Source organism: Lissotriton helveticus, chromosome 9 (assembly GCF_964261635.1).
Source record: "Lissotriton helveticus chromosome 9, aLisHel1.1, whole genome shotgun sequence".
NCBI classification, from domain to species: domain Eukaryota; kingdom Metazoa; phylum Chordata; class Amphibia; order Caudata; family Salamandridae; genus Lissotriton; species Lissotriton helveticus.
Window position 1 is genome coordinate 507,729,248 of NC_136070.1, and position 23,018 is coordinate 507,752,265.

The 23,018-nt window shown below is 41.6% G+C and overlaps 1 protein-coding gene across 3 annotated transcripts in view; it reads right to left on the bottom strand.

Moving 5' to 3' along the window:
* PCNX4 (pecanex 4) overlaps window positions 1–23,018 on the bottom strand; it is a 355,649-nt gene that overhangs the window by 43,942 nt on the left and 288,689 nt on the right. For all 3 annotated transcript variants that reach the window (XM_078660350.1, XM_078660351.1, XM_078660352.1), the window contains exons 9-10: window positions 18,798–19,858; window positions 18,268–18,454 (exon numbers count right to left, since the gene is read on the bottom strand). In XM_078660350.1, coding sequence (XP_078516476.1) covers window positions 18,268–18,454; window positions 18,798–19,858 — 1,248 coding nt within the window. The remainder of the gene's footprint in view (window positions 1–18,267; window positions 18,455–18,797; window positions 19,859–23,018) is intronic.

Sequence of the window (23,018 nt, forward strand, 5' to 3'; positions counted from 1 at the left end):
TCTTCGGCCTGGGCTGTCCCGACACCTCGGAAGAAGAGGGTGTCGACGGTGGAGCAGAAGGTTTCGGTTTCGAAGGCGCTTGAACCACTTTAGGTATTGTGGACACCGAAGGTTTCACTTTCGGTTTCGTTAATGGCGGCTCCGTCGAAGTGTCCGTAGCCGGGCCGGGAGGCGGGCCGTGGATTTTGGTAGAAGGTCTTGGGTAAGACCGATAGGCGATCCCTCGACCTGAGCCTTCGTAAGTGTTCGAACGGGGCATAGCTCGTCCTCTGAGCTATCTTCCATGGCCCCATAGGCCTCATCGTCGTCTCCTACCTCGTCGACGACTTCTTGTACGGGTAGGCCTTCGACATCCACTTGATAGTCGTAGTCGACTTCTTCCGCTGGAGGTGAAATCTGCAGCTGAACGTCGTGTTCGTCTGCTTCCTCGCTGTCGAAGATGTCCACCGGTGCCGGGCCCGACTGCCGGGCCTCCATGCGCGCCACGCGCCGAAGCCGAATCATTTTCTTCTAACGAAATCGTAAACAAGCCATACAGTTGGCTTCATCGTGGTCCGGCGACACGCACTTGTTGCACACCGGGTGGACGTCGATGTGTGGGTACTTCGATCCACACACGGGACACTTTTTGAACGGGCTCCGTTCCATGTCGCGCCGTCGAGGGTCTTGCTGCACCGACTGGGCCTCGAGCACCAAAGAGTCACGCGACTCTCTGGATGTCAAACTCGGGAGGCGAGTCCGAACAGAACCGGGCACCGAACGCAAACAATACCGACGATAAGAGAAAAAGGCCTTTTGGCCTCGAGAATATTGTTGATTCCGAACTGGAGAGAACGAAAGTACATCCGAACCCAATGGCGGAAAAAAACAATCTGGGGATGGAGTCGATGCCCATGCGCACTGTAGTCCAGGGGAGGAGCCACCTATCTCGTGATACTTCGAAGACTCTTCCAGGACAACAATGTGCAATCATGCGGACCCAACACTAGGCGGCGATCTATGCTATAGATATGAATTCAGCAGCCCTGAGGAAAATGATATTTTGCCTGACCAAATATGTCCACTACATATACCCTATGTTACATGTCATGTGCATGTCACCCATGCATATTTCCCGTAGTGGCCTGAATCACTAGGCCTCTGCAAACATGTCCTGCAAGTCAAGTCATCAAGTCTCCCAAACGTTAAGCTAAAATGAAGGCCCATGTATTTGCATTTTGCATTGTGCTCTTTTAAATAAATATCGTACTGGTTGAGCCTGAAACCACTTTCTGAATTAATGTTTACATGACTCTTGGCATACTGAGCTGCAGTCACGTCAGCAAGAAGTCTGCCAAGACAGTATTATGAATAACAGTTATCCGTCTGCTGTACAGAGTGGCATCCCTGCCCGGTGAGGAAAAGTAAACAGACCCGTCCGATAGCCATTCTGTCTCCATTTAAGTGAATTACAGTGCTTGCACCCATAGAAAGCTCATGCAATGAACGAATAAATATGCCCTCTCTGTCTTTTAGTGACGAACAACCTTTTCTTCAGATAATACATCCCCTGACTCTAGATATCAGTTGTACTAGATGTGCTGGTCGCCTTGACATAAGAGATCTCTCTACTAGGTTGAAAGTCAGCCTCCTCCCAGTTACACGTCAATTGCACGTCATGCTCAAAGTTGCACAATTAGGGCACAGTTCGAGCTGGTCATGCCAACTCCTCCTCCAAGTACCCACCCACCTATGACACCTACCTATCACACACCTATGACTCATCAAAGTACACACCCTCATGCACGCCCACATGCTCTTATCTCATTTTCTGTCTTGCGCCTGCTCCTATGTACAAGGAGTAAAAAGTATATAATATAATGTTTTGTTATTAAATGTTAGAAGACTCTTCCTGAACCTCAGAGGTGATGGAACATATTCTCCCTTTGACTCGAGTTATTGGAATAAAGCCCATTCTAACTCAGATACCAGGGACTCTGCTTCTCACTTGATGCATGCTAATTGTTAATGCCTAGAAATTCAGCCAGGGTAATATTTTATTTACCACATAATTTGGCGCCCGAACAGGTACATATCCCTTTCCCCACTCGCCGGAGTTGTCGGTCTAGTCTTTGCCCCCTTCTACAGCCGTGACGGACTTCAAAGCGCACCAGCAGGACTTCCTGCCACTCCCTCAGGCCCACGGAGGAGGACGGACTGCGACCAGGCATCCATGTGAGGCGGTGAGAATCGCGGATCGTCTCAACCAGAGGCCCAGCCCGTGAGAGAGCAAGGTCCGAGGTCTCCAGAGGTCCACCTGTTCCAAGGCGCAAGCGTAGTCAAGTCAAGTTTCCGAGGCCTTCAAGTTTCAAGTTCTGCTTTCCCGGTGAGTACCACTATGGGGAATGTATCTAGTTTCAAGACGGGCTCATTTTAGATGAGAACGGTCAAGACGTGTCCACAGTAAAAAGTGGGCCCGGTAAAGACGTGTCTCAATTTTTTGAGACCGGTATGGTTGCACTGTATTTTCAGTGCACAAAAATGTTTTTCAAGTACATGTTTAACTCTCTGTATCAGTTTAGGTTGTATCTGTTTTAGTGTTTCAATGTTATGTTGTTTTAGTGTGAATGATTGTTGATTGTTACAGTCTATTTTTGTGTATTGTGTTTCCATTGTATTGGTTTCTGTTTTCAAAATTACGTCAGATAGGGACCAGAAGAGGTTTACTAGAATAGACAGTTAATATCCGGCCTAGAGACACACCTGGTCATTTTATGTATAATAAGCATGGGCTAAACGCCATTTGAAAAAGAAAGTCAAGACCCTCTCAGAAAGATGCCATTGAGTTATGGCGCAAAGAGTGACATAGGAGAATAAAGAATGATTTCAATAAAGCAGAGAGAACTAAACAAGCCAAGAAATGCCGTTGTTAACTGGTATTTATCCCGTTCTGTCAGAAAAACTAGCTAAAGTGACCACCTCAAAAAGACCCAGTAGGTAGAGAACGCCACCACCTGTACCCTTTAGAGTATGTAGAATTGAAGCCAACAACATCTGAAGAGTTCATTTCCTTGTATCTAGACAAGTCCCTTCTGGACTGCGCAAGTGCCTTGTGAGTAACTAGTAAAACTTACTCACAAGGCACTTGCGCAGTCCAGAAGGGACTTGTCTAGATACAAGGAAATGAACTCTTCAGATGTTGTTGGCTTCAATTCTACATACTCTAAAGGGTACAGGTGGTGGCGTTCTCTACCTACTGGGTCTTTCTGAGGTGGTCACTTTAGCTAGTTTTTCTGACAGTTTGTTACATCCATGTGTGTAACGCTTTGTGAGTGGCTTGTAGTTCCTTGTACATAGCGCCTTGTGATTAAGACTTGTGAGTAGTTTGTTGAATTTTCTTAAGTATAGCTCCTTGTAAATATGCCTTGTGAATAGCGTGTCATTTTTGTGACTTGTTGAGTTTCTTGTAAATATGGCTTGTGAATAGCGCCATGTAGTTATGGCTTGTGCAGAGCATGTTATCATCAGGTCCCTAGCCGTTACGTTAGTCAGGAGAGAGCTGGATCTCTTTCAAGTACTTGGAGAAAACGTTTTGAAGATGTGCGTATGTGTTGTGTGATAACGTGGAGAGATGAGTTCATGACTTTCCCATGTACTGCAGTCATTGGGGAATGTTTGTGCTTCAGCTGCCAAAGAATTAATATCTTTTATTGAGAAGGCAGTATTTGTTTTAACAAGGTGTTGAGGAATTTTGGCGTTTTTTTTTTTTGGTGTTTGCGGGGGGGGGAGGGGGGCGTGTTTTTGAGCGGCAATTCGTACCCGTTCCAGTGGAGGGATTTGGTTGCTTTTTGGTGAGGATTTAGGGAATAGCTTGGACTACTGTGATGCAAAATTTGAAAAGGATCTGAGCTGTGGAAGTGGTGGAAAAAGCATGTTTTGTGTGGAGGTGCGATTTGCCATGTTATCCAATGGGCGTATTTCTGAAATGTGAGATAAGGGTTTGCACCACGAAGAGTGCTTTAATGTTTTCACGGTAGAGAAGAAATTATAGAACAGACCGATCTTAGAGAATGTGCTTTAAATTAGTGTAATGCAACAGTGTTTTTTGTTTAAATAGGGATGTTTCTAGAAAATATGAATTATTATTTTTCCCAATGCAAGCTGCCCTTTAGCGTGTGACAGTTATCCCACTCACTTAGGAAAGTGGCTATTTGTGAAATTAATGAACGTGGCCCTTTTTGATAGCTACAATACACTACCATGTTAGTGCAATTGCTAAAAGTCCCCTACATTAGTTTAGTTTGCATTCATTTAGTTTCAAGGCTCACCTATGTACTTTGACAGGCTGCTGATAGAATGGTGATATATTGCACGGTAAAAGCAGTGTTCATTAAACAAGACTTGGAAAATAGGATTTATTATGTCTGATTCAGGGCTACATTACTTACACAGATGGTTTCAGATCAACATTAAGTGGAGAAGGCTCCATTGATATATGCAGAGAACAGTCCCAACGCAACAGTCCATGATAATTCGTTTTTTTTTCTCTCAACTGCAAAGTGCTTAGCGTTGTGTGCAGAAGCAAACTGTCCCTTTTTGTGTGGTAATTTGCATGCTAAACAAATGCCCATGTTTCAAATGTCTTGCCTTCTAGCTGAATTAGTTAGACAAACGTGTTTTTTAGAAAGTGGAGCTTTTAAGTAGCAGTACAGAATTATTTTAAAATGCTAGCATGTCACTCAGTTACAGAAAAATACATGTCTTTATTAATTTACTTTTTAACACGTTTTAAAGTTCGCTTCAGTTAGTTAGAGAATAATGGTTCTGGCCTGGGAAGAGATATGTTATGACGTACAAGGAATGTGTTTTTTAACCTTGAGACAGTCCGTCCGAGACCGAGATGGCCTGGCTCCCAGTAAATGTTTATGTAAAGGGAGGGCTACTCCCTCTTGGAGCGAGCAGTGCCTGTCTTGTTGGCCATAACCCAATTCTTTCCGCGATCCCTTTGTTTATGTGAAGGGAGGGCCACTGCTCATCAGACTTACACTAGCTTCCTTCGCATGTGGAGGGAGGAGGCTTGCAGCTCACTCTTTAAGAAACTTGGCAGACGCCTGGCTCTTTCAATGAGCTCAGCGTTGGCAGCGACCCAATTTTAGAGAAGCAGAGACGAGTGAGAGGCTTGTCTCCTCTTAGTGATGTTTGACACTGAGCCAGCTCCTGGCTCTGAGGGGAGGGGTAGGTTAGCAAGGAGTGAGTTCGTGGCGAAGTTACCTCCCCAGCCCCTCTGACTTGTGTACAAATAGTTGCTCTTCCTTACAGATAAGTCATGCTTGCAAATGTATAGTTTAAAAAAAGTGTAAACAGAATCATTGGCAAGAGTCTTGCTCTTGCAAGGAGTTCAGCATCTGGCAGTCATTCAATTTTAGATCACAGTGTAGCCCGGCTTGGAATTGATTCAAAGCTCCGAGCGCGAACATAATTCTAGAGGGAGGGGCTGTTTCTCACAGAGGCTCCAGCCTTCTGTCTATGACAAGAATACTTTGATTTTATTCAAATACATTTAGAGAACATATTGTAGGTAGTATGGTCATACTGTTCCCAGGATCTAGAGTAGGATTTTTTTTTGTGTAAACTGCAGAGCTTTTGAATTGAAAATTCATTTTTCTTTATTTATTTATTTCTATGTAAATTATTTTTGCTAGATTGATGACAGTGAGCCCTAGCATTTACAGTCAGACACTAAAGGAACGGCTGGACAGTGTTTACATGCCTAATTCTAATTCTAATTACAGCAAGATCAGAACCAGACTGTGACATTGCATCTCTGACAGTCTTGCACTTTCTGTGTAAAGCAAGTGGTGTACAACACTTGCTTTCCAAGGAGGGTACACCAGGTATACAGCTAACACGGTAGACAGCTAACACAAGAATCATACAGCTCATTACTAACCTTTCACAGCCCAGGACACAAAAGGAAGTACGTGCCTTTATTGGCCTCACTTCTTACTGTAGGCAATGGATTCCCCAGTATGCATATCTAGCAAACCGCTCATACAGTTAACTACACAGAAGGCAGCCATTTTGACTGTTCTCCCTAGGACACAAGAACACACCTTGGCATTTGAGGAATTAAAAAGAGCATTATGTCAAGCGCCAGTTTTAAGCGACTCCATGTTACAGTAAACATTTTATGCTTTTTTATTTTTATTTATTTTTACATTTGACTGTAGCGAGACTGACAGGATATGAACTGACATTATTTCAACCACACAGAGATCAGACGTTGTAACATTCTGAATCCTGCAACACTTTTGCCCTCAAGTACAGTAAATACACCACCACATGACTGTGTGGACGTTATGAATATAGTGACCAAAACAAGACCTGACAGATATTGCACTTCTAAACCCAGACCTGACACTCTATGTAGATGGATCATGCATGAGAACAAGTACAGGAGACTTAGTAGCAGCGTATGCCGTGACCACAGAAGTCATAGAGACACAGAAAATAGACACACTGTCTGCTCAAGCAGCAGAGCTCATTGCTCTGACACAAGCCTGCATAAGAGCTAAGCAAACATTTGTACAGACTCACAATATGCCTTTGGCGTAGTCTTGACCTCCCATGGGACCAAAATTCAGCACAGCCAACTTATTCAGGCCCTGTTAGAGGCCATACATTTACCTACAGCCATTTCTATCCTGAAATATAAAGCTCACACCAAAGTTACAGACACCATTTCCCAGGGTAATGACCTGGCAGACCGAACAGCTCAGACAGCCCAGACACCAACAGACACGACAAGGACAGAGGTACCATTACTGACAACATGTATGACAGTCAGGGACCCTACACAAGATGTACTTGACATACAGACACATGCCAATACAGATGAGATAAATAATTGGACTGAACAAGGAGGGGTCCAGACTAACCAAGGTTAGATGACTAGGGGAAAAGGTACATTGTTTTCTTCTCAGCACATAGTCCAACACACTTGGGAGAGAAGGCAATGCTAGACAGCTTACAGAACATTTGGTTTAACAAGCAGCGAACATGTATGATCTATTACCAGTTCAATCCAGGTAAAGGCATCCCGGTGGAACAAGGCGGATTTCATCCTCCTGACCACCCTTTGAAGTTCTCCTGACGGATTATATCCAAATGGACAGATGTAGAGGTTTAACAAGTATGTCCTAGTAGTTGTGTGTGCACTGTCTAGATGGACAGAAGCATATCCAGTTCCAGATTATACTGCTGTTACAACAGCCAGACAATTAGTGCGCAGTACTTCCCCAGCTATGAATCACCTCATGTGATCTATTCAGACAATGATCAGCCATTCTCCTCTGAATTAATGAAACAAGTGTCCCTTCTGTTAGGTTATACATGGAAATTCCATTGTGTCAGACACCCAGAAGCCGCAGGCCTTGTAGAAAGGCAAAATCAGACAATTAAGACAAAAGTTGCTGAGATCTGTACAGAAAAAGGCGTGGATTGGATGGTGGCCTTGCCGGTTGCCCTCTTTTACATGCGTATGGTAGCTCATTCCAGAACAGGCCTATCTCCTTATGGAGTATATATGTGGGGTACGCCTATGCCAAAGAAAATAACTGATGTTGACAGTAACATGCTGACAGATTACCTGGCTTCCTTGATTTCTGCACTACTCTCTTTTCATTCACAGGTTGCTGCCGCCTTCCCTGACAACACCCAGGTCAAGGAACATGCCATAGCACCAGGAGAATTTGGACTCCTCAGGATCTTTGATCGTTCAAGTCCCCATGAGCCACGTTGGAAGACGCCGAAGTTGATGGAAGGACGTAAAGGCCGAACTCACCTTCATCACTACAAAAGACACTTTGGAACTTTGGAACATTGAAACTTTTAATAAAGAACACTGACCTTTGCTAGAAAATACCCCTCAGCAAGAGTATAGGTTTAGATCAAGAACTAGTAAGTCAGACGTAGTTTAATTGTTTAAGCCCACCCGGTGGTGAATCGGTTAGACTCGATTCTGACATGTATAAGATCACATATGAGAATAGCAAGAAGAGAGATAAGAAGGAAAAGTACTGCAAGGTATTACCAAGTAGATGTATAGTTACTTTAATCATCCTTTTTATTCTGTGCATTGTTATAATTGGTGTCAGTTTATTGCTACATGTTTTCTTTCCCATTTCCTCACATATACACTCTCCCAGTAACAGTACCATAGAGCATACATTTAGTGACCTGCCTCCCCATGAATTGTCATATCGACTTGCACTACGTAACAATACATTTATTCTAATGTTACACCATTCTCATCAGACCAGAAATGCAACTGACTGCTGGGTATGTGGCCAACTGCCTCCTTATCAAGAAACGAAGGGAGTCTTGCCCTTCTACCCTTTACCGTTCTCACACAATGGTTCGTGTGGAACATGGTTTGCTCTAATGACCTCAATAGATAGAAGGTACATAGCTTATCCAGGTGGCTGGATATATGGAAACCTGAATAAAGTAATGAATGAAGCATGCTTTCCAGACAAAGACGGATTCCCCCAAAGAAAGGGAACCGATTTAGAGAATGATGAGTACGAACAGGGAAATGCATCTGTTAATTTTATAATGTTAAATGTTCAGCCCAAGCAAAACACAGGTCCACCGTTTATATCAGTCCTGCCAGCAAAAGGTGATTTATGTGTTAGTAAGAAAGGCTCAGTACATATGGGACACAGCAAGTGTAACACTGTAGTAGAGTTTGATGATAACGGACTATCTTCTTTCAAAACATCACGCCATACCTATTTCATTTGCGGTCAGACAGCCTATGTACATCTGCCCTTAGACTGGGGTGGGACTTGTTATATAGCATTCTTATTGCCACCCGTTTTTCTAGCCCCATCAAATTATCACAGAGATTCACGACTAGAACATGTTAGACAAAAGAGAGAGACAGATTCTGCAGGTATCGATCAGACTGAAACAGCTTGGGAGCAATATACAGATTTCAACAGAGGATTCTTTTTCTTCATAGGTCCCGTCCAAAACAGTAAACTGATACGCAGGTTAACAAGGACTCTTGAAACAGTTGTAAATATAACTGCATCTGCCCTGGCGAACTTAACCCAGGAACAGTCTGCTATTAGACTTGTCGTTCTTCAAAACCGCCTCGTTCTAGACGTCATCTTGGCGGATAGGGGCGGAGCTTGTAGAGTGATCCGATCTAGTTGTTGCATTTTCATCCCAGATAATGCACCATCTGTGTACGAAGCAATAACAAGGCTCCACAAGATTGCTCATGCCATACATCAAGACCCAGGCACATGGACTTGGTCCAGTTGGTTCTGGGGTGTAATATCTGCATGGGGATGGAAAGTTATGTCCTTCCTAGGAATGGCCCTACTTATGGTATTTGGTTGCTGTCTCTGTTTACAGTGTGGCCCGGCCATTTGCGGCTTGTGTGCTACTGCCTGTATTCCACATCCACGTAAACAAAGGATAAAAGATGAAGAAATGATGCTGTATGATCAACTATACGGTCTCATGAATATAGATGTATCCTGAAGGGTTATGTAGGTGACAAGGAGGGAATGAGGAAAATGATATTTTGCCTGACCAAATATGTCCACTACATATACCCTATGTTACATGTCATGTGCATGTCACCCATGCATATTTCCCGTAGTGGCCTGAATCACTAGGCCTCTGCAAACATGTCCTGCAAGTCAAGTCATCAAGTCTCCCAAACGTTAAGCTAAAATGAAGGCCCATGTATTTGCATTTTGCATTGTGCTCTTTTAAATAAATATCGTACTGGTTGAGCCTGAAACCACTTTCTGAATTAATGTTTACATGACTCTTGGCATACTGAGCTGCAGTCACGTCAGCAAGAAGTCTGCCAAGACAGTATTATGAATAACAGTTATCCGTCTGCTGTACAGAGTGGCATCCCTGCCCGGTGAGGAAAAGTAAACAGACCCGTCCGATAGCCATTCTGTCTCCATTTAAGTGAATTACAGTGCTTGCACCCATAGAAAGCTCATGCAATGAACGAATAAATATGCCCTCTCTGTCTTTTAGTGACGAACAACCTTTTCTTCAGATAATACATCCCCTGACTCTAGATATCAGTTGTACTAGATGTGCTGGTCGCCTTGACATAAGAGATCTCTCTACTAGGTTGAAAGTCAGCCTCCTCCCAGTTACACGTCAATTGCACGTCATGCTCAAAGTTGCACAATTAGGGCACAGTTCGAGCTGGTCATGCCAACTCCTCCTCTAAGTACCCACCCACCTATGACACCTACCTATCACACACCTATGACTCATCAAAGTACACACCCTCATGCACGCCCACATGCTCTTATCTCATTTTCTGTCTTGCGCCTGCTCCTATGTACAAGGAGTAAAAAGTATATAATATAATGTTTTGTTATTAAATGTTAGAAGACTCTTCCTGAACCTCAGAGGTGATGGAACATATTCTCCCTTTGACTCGAGTTATTGGAATAAAGCCCATTCTAACTCAGATACCACGGACTCTGCTTCTCACTTGATGCATGCTAATTGTTAATGCCTAGAAATTCAGCCAGGGTAATATTTTATTTACCACAGCCCACATGCCTCGAACACAGGGTCTAGTTACGGTTAATGATCTATAGCGCAATTTGTCTATTTTAGCATACCATAGTACAGGAATGTGAAGTATTTCTGTATGAGGCTAGCTACAGTGACATGGGGGAGCACAGTGAACTAGCTAATGGATTGTCAGATACAATAAAGTGAACTTTCAAATATTGCTTACTGCATTACTGAATTACAAGCAGGGCGTTGGTGCCTAGAACTGCAAACTTTATACCTGTAATTCTGCTTAGAAATATGTCTTGCCATTTACCTGTTATTGAGCAGTGTGACTTAATGATGACAGTTTAGCTGTGATATTCTCTCGAAGGAGACCGTTGCCAATTTCATATTTTTCTGCCCCTGTTATAAATCTCAAAGGCCAATGTGGGTAAATCCATATTTACATTCAACGTCTCTTCTGGCTTAGATAAACATATGTGATCAAACTTCATTATATGTACAGCATGCAGCGGGCAACTACATCTGGGCTTAATGGAGAACAAGGAGGAAACGCAGAAGATAGACGCTGGTACATAGGTGCTGCTAGTGGACTAAAATGTGTTTGTTTCAACTCAGTGTGAAGTATATGTATTGACAAATTTGGATCTGGTAATTTTTTATAAATACATAACATTTTCTAAATGTAGTATTCTTTTTACGCAATGATTTAATGGGTACCATTGATTGTAGTTCCACATCTGTGTATACTACTCTATAATTATTATTAAGATAAACAGAAAAGACAGTGGCACTGGAAGTAAGGCTAGTCAAACTACACAGCTAATGTTTGCAAGAAGAATTTGTGCTTTGTATAGATCGGGGATTCCTCTAAAAGTGAGCACTGAGCAGAGTGTTGTGGAACACTCAACCATGTGGTATTGTTATTAGAGTGTGGCATTTCTTTTGCCCTGCACACAGGACATATTGTTTGGGGTCAATGATAACATGTTCATGTTCATTTTGTCCACTGGACAAATAGACCTCATGCCCTGCAGTGCAAACCCTTTGGTTTTTAGTTTACATATCACAGTTTTGGAACTGTGAAAGAGGATTGTCTGGAACTAGGGCAAGAATTTCAATCACATGTATAAGTTGTTCAAACATGTACATATGGTTCACTGATGCAAAGGCTTTTCAATTAGGGTGAGTGCTTGTATTACATTGCAAAATGTAACGATTTGAGGCTGTTAACAATGATGTTAGAATGCTCACTGATTACCAGCAAACACATGCAGAAGATTGAAAGCAAGATGGGCAATCTTTTGTTTTCAAAATAAAATGTACACATAGAATTTGCTACTGGAAAAAAGATTTTGTACAGCTTTAAATACCATTTCTCTGAGGTATCATTTAGTCAAACATGTTCGAAATAAGCAAATATTTAATAAAAAAGATTAAAAATGGAGGAGCATCAGTGTAAAACTATTAGGGGCAACATGAAAATAAACTTGGGAACCACTTTGTAAATAAAAGTTACAAAAGGGCGTCCACAGGTATATGTCCTTACATTGATCCAGATTTACAAATTTTAGAAATTCACAAGAGTTTATCAAGCTATGTCTGAAACAGTAGTTTTAGTAGACTTTTTTAAATTCCATTTTTGAATGAGTAAGTATACTAGTGTATATTTGGTTGTGTGAAAGTCTGCACAGCGATGGCAAATGCACTTTCTCCCACCCCTCGTTTTCCCCACCACTGAAAATGTTACACTCCTACCCTTATCAGGTGTAAACTTCCAGCCTTTTCTAAAGTCAAAAGACTCACGGGGCATTCCAACTCTCAAACTACGGCTTCCTGCCTACTTCCAGTCCCTGTATGCAGCACTGATGAAAACAAGTCTTGCAATAATATGAGCCCTGGCATAATCAGAAAGGTTAATCTCAGTACACTAATATAATGGGAACACTGCCATAATCTGTACTTCTCTTACTGCATGGCACCAAAAGGGACCAGTGGATTATTTTACAGGACCAGTAGACAGAAAAAACAGTACATGTAGTTCCCCAGTATTGGTGCATTTCTTAGATTCACATGCTTAAATCACCCCCATCATCAAGCTTTGAGTCCTAGGTAAAGTCCAATGTTAAACATTGTCAAAACTGTGACATGGTTAAAGAAGTAGCCTATTGACCTAATTTTAAAAAGATCTGAAGCTCAGCCTGACGTCAGCACATAGTACACTCTTTACCCTTCCCTACCCAGGTCACCAGCAGCAGGAGTGGTTCACAATTAAGGCATATGGATAAGTCTGAGATAGGGAGAAGGGTGTGTCAGATGTGAATCTAAGAAATATATCAAACACTGGAGAACTACAGTTACAGGTTAGTAACTTTCTTTCTCCATAAGTGGATTTTCATACATTCACATGCTTAAATCAAAGTAGCAAGTAGTGATATACAGAAAACAGTTGTTAGCGTATGGTGGGAGATAACGAGAAGAAAATAGGTTCACCTTACTGAAAAAGATGGCGTAACACCGCTTGTCCCCCCGCTGCCATCTCTGTTTACTGTTGAATCCAGGCAGTATTGTTGCATTAAGGTGTGTTTGTTCTTCCATGTGACTACTCGGTAATAGTCCACGATTGGAACTCCAGCAAATAAGGCTATAGAAGTAGACACACTTGTGTGGAAAGTGCTCAGACAATTCCTCAGAGAGGATAACCCTCTTTGTGATGATAAAAGACTATGTTGGCAGACACCCATCAAGCTATCGCTTATTTCAACTATGAACTCTCTCTCCCTGGATGCTCTTTCTGCTGCATTGTTTAGATTCTGGAAGTAAGGCTTTAATACTACTGATTAGTTTAAATGGAAGTTAGTCGGCACTTTAGGAATAAACCGTGGTTTCATTCGTAGTAGGACTATCTTCTGAACTGTAGGAAAGGTTCTGTAATCGTAAAAGCCTGGATTTCGCTGACCCTCCTCATGGAAGTTAGTGCAAATCGAAGTGTCACTTTCCAAGAAAGAAATTGTTATTCTGCCTTGTGGACTATTTCAAAGGAATTTTCATTAATTGGACTAAAACTATGTTCAAATGTCATTGGTTGGGTGGAGTTCTTATAGGTGGAAAAGGTAAACAGGCCTTTAAGAAACTCTTCAATGTCTTTATTGGAACAGAGTGATGATCGAGTGAGTGTACCTCTTAAACGTCAAATGCCGGCTAGATGGACTTTTATGGATGCATGACATAATTCATATTTAGCTAGATATAAGAGTTATTGCAATATTGGTGTGGTAAAAATGATATTGGGAGAATATTAAGATCCGCACCCCAAGAGCAGAATCTTTTCCATTTAGCTCTAAGTTTTTTTGTTGAAGCTATTCTGGCATTAGACAATACATCTCTGCAGTCCTCTGGAATATCAAAAAGATGGAATTCATTGAATTCAGTAACCAAGCCACCAAGCTCAGAGAGCTCAGATCCACGTATAGGATTTAGCCGTTGCAACGTCATAATAGATTCAGTGATGGCTTTAAAAGAATTTTGGTTTGTTCTGCGAGGAGTAGAAGCTCTGTGAACTAATAATGCCTGGGCCACCACCAAGCTATTAAAATGAGACTACACTGTTTCCCCTTCATCTTTGTCGAGACCTCGGAATCAATGGAAGGGTTGGAAATGTATAAGCATATGTTCCTTACCAACTGAATGAAAAGGCATTCCCCGATGATCCAGGAAGGTTGTGCCTGCAGCGTAGTACCAGCATTTGTTTACCACATTAGTTGCCAACAGTTCCGGAGTTGGTTTGACCCAGAGGGAGAAAATGTGGTTACGTTTGGTGCACCTCCCATTCATGACCCTTTTTTGGTGTTTTGTAGAGGTAATCAGCCCATGAGTTGATTACTACTGGTGAATAGAAAAGATTGTATTTGGCCCAGTCACATTTTGTTGCGCTACTTTGGAGAGACATCAGGAACATGTTCCTCCTTGCTTGTTGACATAGAACATACTTGTGGAATTGTCAGATTGGATCAATACTGAGAAGCTCTTTATTCATCCTAAGAATTATTGTAGGCTCAGTGTTATAGCTTTCTTTTCCGATATAATGATATGCAGATACAGCTCTTTGGGTGACCACTTGCCACTGACTGCTTGCTCCTGAAAGTGAACTCCCAAGCCATCTAAAAAGGCATCTATAGTCATAACAAACAGTGTTTTTTTACAGAAAAGACAACCCCACATTGGTATTGTGGGCCACCAAACTCATACTTCTTTCATTTGGCTTGTCGCTCTTATGAGGTCATCAAATGGCCCCTACTGACCCCATCACTTTAAGCCACTGTTTTTTGAGTTTCTCTTGAAAGAACCTCATGAAGGTGGCAATGAGGTATCAAAAGGATGCAGGGGGACATTATTCCTAAAAATGACTGCCTTGTTTTCCTTTTTAAATTTCCTGGCTATTATCATAAAGAACTCCAGTCTCTCCTCTCCTTGGAAGCAAAGGCTTTGTGCACCACTGCATTTAGTATTGCTCCTAAAACATGGATCTTTCTTGAAGGGGTTAAAGATGATATCCTTTCGTTTAAAGTAAATCCTGATACATTGAAGGGCTGCAAGCGGGCTCTGGTCAATATTCGTGTGGCTTTAGGAGTATTTCCTTTTACTAACCAGTCGCCTAGATATGGGAAAATGTGATGGCTTTGCTTTATTAGATGTGCAGGTATTGGGGGCAATGCACTTTGTGAATATTCTCGGGCCGATGAGTCCAATAGGTTATACCTTGAACTGATAATGGGGACCGGCCACTTTGTATCACAGGTATTTCCGGTCTTGGGGATGGACTGGAAAGTGAAAATAAACAACCGGTATGTCCAAAGATATCATGTAGTCCCCTTGTTGAAGCATCAGTATAAACTCTTGCATTCTTTTATGAGGAAAAAGCAAGAATAAAAGTCTAAATTGTGCTGGTATTTGTGAACTTGCTCTATTGCACTCTTTTGCAACAAAATCTGAATCCCAGCTTTTAATAGGCGAAGATGCTGGTGGGGTCCTGTGAGCAGTGGAACCAGGTGATGGTCTTTGAATACATTTCAGTAAACTGCCAAACTATAGTAGATCAAGTAGTCAGTGGTCAAATGCTACTGCTGCCCATTAGCTTTAAAAAGCTGAGATTCTTCCACCTTCAAACATCCCTGGAATCTTCATGACATTCGCTTCTGTAGTGTCATGGTTGTCTTGAGTGTTCATTGCCTCGTGACTGATTTGCAGATTTTCTTCGAGGGGCCTACTTATGGTAGTACACTAGTGGTGGTGGCGGATATTACTATGTATAGCCTTGATGGTATGTGTGTAGGTCTGGCGGGTATGGTTGATCTCTATAAGGTTGGCCTGTGTTCCACGAAAGGGCTTCTCTCGCCATTGCTGTTGATCTCCTAAATAATATGTTGTGTCTGTATACAATTTGATTGGTGTTCTTCATCCATATGCTGCCCAAAAAGAGATTCTCCATTGCAATGGTACGTCTGGATTTAATTACTTTTAGTCCTTCTAATCAAATGTGATCGATTATTGGTATCGCCTTCTCTGTCTTTCTTGTAGGTTCTTTAAAGTTGTACAGGAAGCAGTCAGCTTCTTTTGTTGGTATTGGCTTATTGAATCTCTTGGACACTATTTCAATGAGTGTGTGGAACCCCCCCCCCCCCACCCAATGTAGTCTGAAGATTAATCCAGGAGGGAGGGAGGAGTGACAGCTCCTGAAATGGGTGTTATATAGCCGTCCTATTCTGGGTCAGTGGAGAACTGGCTGCATGTGACCTCTGTATTGGTCATGATCAAAGTATGGATCGTCTGCGCTTGGTGGGTTAGACTAAATTGCCAGAGAAGAATGCTGTTGTAGGTTCTTATATAACAGGAGTGCATGGACTGGCCAGTCTTGTGTGATACTTGGGCTCGGTTGGAAACTAAGGTTTTTGAGGTTAGCTTGCAGGGTCAGATGTTCACTTTGAAAATTGTTTGTAATAATCTGTGACCCTAAAAGGTAGAGCTCTGACAAATACCACAGAAGCCTGTACAATGCTACAGGAACCTGAATCATTGCTACCTGTGATCACTTCGAAGTTTGTTCATAAAGATCACATCCGTATTGCCATGAGCCATCATCATTACCTTGGAAAGTCTGATAAGATCTTCTGTTACAAGTGGGTAAGGTAAGTAAGCAGAGATCTTCTGTTTTCAGGGACTTAATTCTTTAACTTTTGCTGTGTAGGATGGTATAAAAGACCAAACGGTCTGTTGTCATCCTCATCTTCAAGCCTGTCCGTATCTTCGAGTCTGTGTGGTGGATACAGAGATACCTTGCTTGATGAGGTGTGTTCTGAAATTAGTTGAATTGAATGCCCTTCTCCGTGATGAGGTTGATTCCTGGAGTGTTTCTGTGAGGATTGGATTGTGGTCGCTGGAATCTTAGTCATCGTGCTCAAGAAGGTTGTTGAAGTCGTCATCTTAGTCATCAAAGTAGGTGTTGTTTCCTTCACAGTAGCCTAGTCGGCGACGAGGAAGACGGGTTTAATCTTTGATGGTGGTCCCTTTGTCAGTCTTTGATGCACATTTTGAAACCAGCCCCTTAGAGGTTTTTCTTGGAATTGATGGCTCTGAAGAGCTAACCTAACCTAGTGGGAAATAAACTCTCTAAGGTTGGAGAAAGGGTGTGCTAAGCCCATTGACTTACCCAACCCGAAGTTCAGTAGAACTTACTTCTTTTAAGCTTGTATTATATGTACCTAACACTGTGTGGTTCTCCTTTCATTTACCCAATACTATACGGTTGCATACTGGTAAAACAAGCTGCTTCACATTCCTTCAAGACTGAGCCTGAAGGCTGCTCTCCGCAGCTACCACTTATTTATGCAACTGGCTGGTTCTGCCAAGCCATGAACATTTTCTCTTACCCTACCAGCTATACTCATCTGACATAATAAAGGTAAGGAAATGTCGACTGTTAAAACAATGTAAGAGCGATGGTAGAAACATCATAGGTTACTTAGGTTATTGGATTTGCTGAAACAGATTTTTTGGGTGAATTTAAGTATACACTATGTGAAACGCATTAAAATTAACAAATGTACTGTGAAGACTAGCCAGTCCGAATATATTGTACCTATGACTGCAGAATAACATATGGAATATTAGCAACTACAACAGGACCCCAAACATTTATTCTAGAAATCTTTCAAAACTCATTTTAAGGAGTCTCAAATATTACCTTTTGCGGTACAGGTCGGATGTCTATTCTTCACTTAAACGACAACGTTTTTAATCACAACCTTTTTTGCAGCTAAAAACTGAACCCATTCCCTTTTGCTTTCTTTAAGAAGGTGTGGTTTCCTGAATATGTGTTTCTAGAGGGAATTTCATGGCAAAGTCTACTTTAATGTTCATAGTACCACATTCATGGCGGCCACACCTTCTCAGAGTATTCTCAACCTCTATTTTTTTATGGAAGCTGTGTGGACACTTTCTCCAACTGTTTATATTCACAGCCACTCCCAGCAAATACTGTATTTCAATTACTTTCAAAGATTTTTATGAATATGGCCACAACAAATAAACTCCTAAGCACAATCCCAAAACTTTTATTTGCATCATAGGCAAACATATCTAATACTTAAAAAGAAAAAAATATTGCAGGATGCTTTTCTTCTCATATTATACTCTTCCAGTTGTGCTTTGTTTTCTTACCATGTTAGGGTCATGTCCCAAGGAAAAAAGGTATGGTTTTTCTTGCAAAACTGCCTCCTGCCATTCGGCATCAGATACCAAGCCTATGTACCAGTCATTTTCATATTCTTCAAGGTAGTTAAGCAGTTCCTTGAAATCTTCCAGGGGGCCCAAGCTTGCTTTGTCAACCATAAGTTTAAAAGCATATCTGGAGGAACATAATAGAGGTAGCATAGTTAACACAGTTTTTAAGTTTACTTCCATTTGAAAGTATGTACTATTTGAAAGTAAGAAAGAAAATGGAGTAAGTAAAGTATAACAGAAATGCAGTAAAGGCATTATTTTCCAAAAAATAGTAAATCTATAACTAAACAAAAATTAATACAACACTTTACGTATGCCATTTGAATTAGGCTATGACAGAATTTTACTGGAAGAAATGAGGACTCAAAATCAAATATGCCAATTAATCAGCACAATTTAAGCTGACAGATCATTTAAGGCAATATTATAAATAAAGGCATTTAACCAATTAATAAAAAATATATTACCTAAACGCTTTCAGTGCAAGTTGATAAAAATCAGGTTTTCCTTCCAACCAGTCCAGGTCCACAGACCATGGAAAGCCACCAGAGTAGGCTCTGAAGAGGTAACTAGGACTGGGAACAGCATGTTCTGTCCCAAACAGGCCATAATAGGAAGAGAATATCCCTTGAACATATATTTCTTTCAAAGCATTGTCTTTAATAATTTCTTCTATTAAGTTTGTGGGTTTTTCTTTCAAATGATCAAATTCCAACTGACTTAAAATGAATTGGTACCAGTCATTAGGGAACAGTTTTCTCATCTCATTAAGTCTGGCACTGGGTAAAGACCGGGATCTCCAGTCTTCTGGTATGCTTAGCAGTTTTGAATATGTGCAACGGAACTCCACTAATGGAACATTTGATGTATGCTGCTGCTTTCCTTTGTCAACAGCTGGAAGCCCAAATCCAACAAAGGTATAGAGTTTAGTTGCGGATATTCCTTCCAATGTATCACCACGCATACTGTGAGTTTCTATAGTTCCTGGAATTGTCAACATATTACTTCTTTGCTGTCCAAGCTGTTTTGCTACAATTTTCTTTCTGTTGGATTCTAGATCAAACAGGTCATCTTCATCATCATCTGACCACTCATCAAGTGCATCAGCAGTAAAACTTACTGCATCCTTTGCGATCTTTGATTTCGTAAACATATTGGTAATTTCATTTGGCTTTTGTAGTTGTAAGTTCACAACTTCATCCTTTTTAGTGTCTGGCACTTCTTCAGAACTGGTCTGTGTTTGCGACCTTTTATAACAGTGGTGCACAAGTGTCCACAAAAGCACTTTAATGAAATCTTCTTTGAATTGTCTCAGGTTTTCATGTGCATCAATAATTCCAGACAAAACATTCCTTGCATCAGAATACAATCTTACTGGAAGAACAGCACAAGGAGTTAAGATGTTACCAAAATGTTGGTTGAGAGAAAACGATGAGCCATGCTCTTCTTGTTCGAAGGCCATTTCAAAGACCTCGTCCACTCTCCGTGCTTCTGCAGTATGACAGGATGTTTCCTGCAATTCTAATCCCTAAGACATAACAAATAAAATTCAGTACAAAAATGCTGTTCCTTTTTTGACAAATCTTAAAAGATGGATTTCTTTTTCTGCACAGTCTAGTCTCAAAATAAAAGTGATACCCTTTATAAAACAGTAACAATGACCAAATGTACACTAACAAATTAAAAATCAAAGAGACTGGCTCTAATGATGTTCAAGGTCCATGCCCCTTGTACTGTTAAACAGGTTATTCACTTTTTTTAATGTACAACAATCAAAGATGCTAAGGTTGCTCATTTTATACAGCATCAACTTACATTGTTGTAGACCGCCAATACATTGTATATAATGTACAGACAGTATTGAACAAATTCAAATTCCGCTATCTTGGTACTCAGTTTCAATGGCTTTCTACAGATTGTTTCCTACTCTGACAAATACACTGCATACTCTGCAGATGTACTGCAGACAATTAGGTTACCCTTCTAGAGCGATAAAGTTGATATAGTCAATTCATGTATGATAGGTCATGGATATACGCACAGCAAGGTGCATGTTGCCTCCCACTGCTGTCCAGTCAGAGAATCCAAAATCTTCCTTGCACTTGCCTCTAGCAATACTACTATGGCAGAGCCCCTTTCTAATACCAGGTGAAATCATGAATAAGCTTGGTGATTAGTCTCGAGGTGAAATCAGAGTTTAAAATGCCTTCATATAAGCATTGCATTGTATCCACAATTATTTTCAAGTCGCACAACTGCTGGAACCATACGTTCAATAAATAAATATCTTCAGCAGCAAAAACACCCAGCTTGGCAATATGACAGAACAAATCCAGGCTCTGATAAAATATAGAGGCTGTGGGTGTTCCGTACAGAGGGGAGTGCGGGGGGGGGGGAAGAAGCATAAAGGAACACTGAGGAATCTGGTAGCCAATCCTCTAGCAGCCTATACTCTGCAAGAAGATGAGCTACTGCTAGATTCTGCAGTGGTTAATATGCACTGATCAGACTGCAGGCTGCAACACTATATTATTGAAGGACTGAGGAAAAGTGATTGCATTTTTTTAAAGCCAAGTGTGGGGCACTCAATTCCATAATCATAATAAAACAAATGCACAAACAATATACACAGCTTTAAAGTCAAGCCAGTTGATCTCACTTACAGTATTGTTTGTAGAGGCTACCCTACTAATAACAAAAATGTTGTTACCCTGTTAATCACATGACTGTATATACCAGTATACCATAAGGCCGCTGCCACACTAATAGTATTGCAAGCACCTTTTTAAAAGACTAGTTTTAGTCTGTGCCCTAGCAAAACTAATTTCAGTCATCTTTGATATTAGTAAATCTAACCACTAGGGCACCACAACTTCTAACTAGTCCCGAATGTCAACAAAGTTTTTCTTATATAACAGGAATGAATAAGTGTACAATTCAATCCATAATTGTAAGAGGAACTCGGTAATAGGTAATAACGGAAAAGTTACTCACCTAGAAGAGTAGTTTTGCAGTTTGAAGAATTTTCTGGATTTACATGCTGTGCATTATTTTGCTATCTAGTCGTTAGGTCCAGAATTTTCCTTGGTAGTCCCTGGCTTCTTTTTTTGCTGGGCATCACAGATTTGAAGCATGAATCTTTTCTGCACTAAGATGCTGTGCAATGATTTTGTAGAGTTAGTCTCCTACAAGAACGTGGGTTGAAATGAGTGTGTGCTAGCAAATAGGAGTTTTAATACCTTCCTTCCCACCTGCGCCTCTATATTGGCTTGAATCGCCACACAATACTGTTTGGTGAAGGTATGGATGGCCATATCACTGCCCTACATATGTTGCTAAATGAAACTTTGCCAGAAAGACAAGTGCTGACCTTTTTAAGTCTTGCATAGGCAGCACACACACAGTCTCTTCACAACATGCTGTGTCGACTCTATGGGCTTTCATCACGCCCATCGCTTTTCATTTGTTCCTTTGAATGCCTATCTAAATTCCATTCTTTTTAATGGTGAAAGGCTGATATTTGCGTTTTTCACTTTCATGGCTACTGCCCCTGTTACATGTCCTCCTACTCCTTTCTGTATTTATGGTTTGGTCGGCGCACTCTTTCTTTGGATTTGCCAGTGTTTCATTCTATTTGTTACAGTAGGCATGTTTTTTGTAGGCAAGGGAAGAGCCATCGCCAAGACTCTAACCCGGTTCCTTAGTCTCATCCTCTCAGATGGCTAACTTGTTTTGATGACTGTATCCATTTTGGACGCCATTTCCCTTTAAACTTTCATTACAGTGCTGTTCTGCCAGGTTTCTGTGGGGGGCACATGAGCCATTTCAGCCCCTCCCCCTCTCCCTTGTGCTCCTAACCCATCCCACCATGTTACATGTTGCTCAATTACGGGCAAATGTAGTCTGTAAAACCATAGCTGATGTTGGTCAGAGTTTACCTACTGTCAGTGTAGGTAGCAGAGAGGTTGTAAGCTTGTCTATTTTTTTAGGCACTGGGAGATTACGTGATTTGCCCCACATTATTTTATTCTACATGCAATGATGCAACATCAGGGCATGGCGGAGATGCAAACATGTTTTACATGGGACATACCATATGTGCTGCATGTGCCAGAGTGTTTAAAACACAATTAAAAGTGACCACGGAACACACTGATTGGAAGGTTGGCTCCTCTTGTTCTGCTAATGTGGGGCGGCGGCTACGTGACTCCTGTACCTCTATGCCATATATTGATGACTTTGTGCTGACTGCAAACAGAAGCTCTGCCTTCTCCTTACCCAGTCCAGCCCTGTGCGGAACCACCAAGCCTCCTCCCCCTGTAGTGATTGACAGGCAGACTCTTCTGTATCCCGCATGCTGTAGGAGCAGGTTCTGTATGACACGCGTCAACTGTGCAGCGTCGTGGGATCAGATACCTCCAGGGATACAATTCCATCGGACCCCAGATGAACTGCAAGACACATCCAAGCTGCAGACACACACAATTTTGCCTTTTACTGTCAGTTCAGAGGTTATTATCATGTTCGTCTGGCAATTATTGACTCCTCTTCCTTAAACTAAAAGAGCAGAAAAAAAGGAAGTGGAGTGCTTCTGGCCCTGCAACCAGCATGTCCAAAGCTGCCTCCAAAACCAGCCAAACCAGGTAAGGAAAGGAGTGGCACGGTCTGTGCCCCTTGCCTGTAGATCG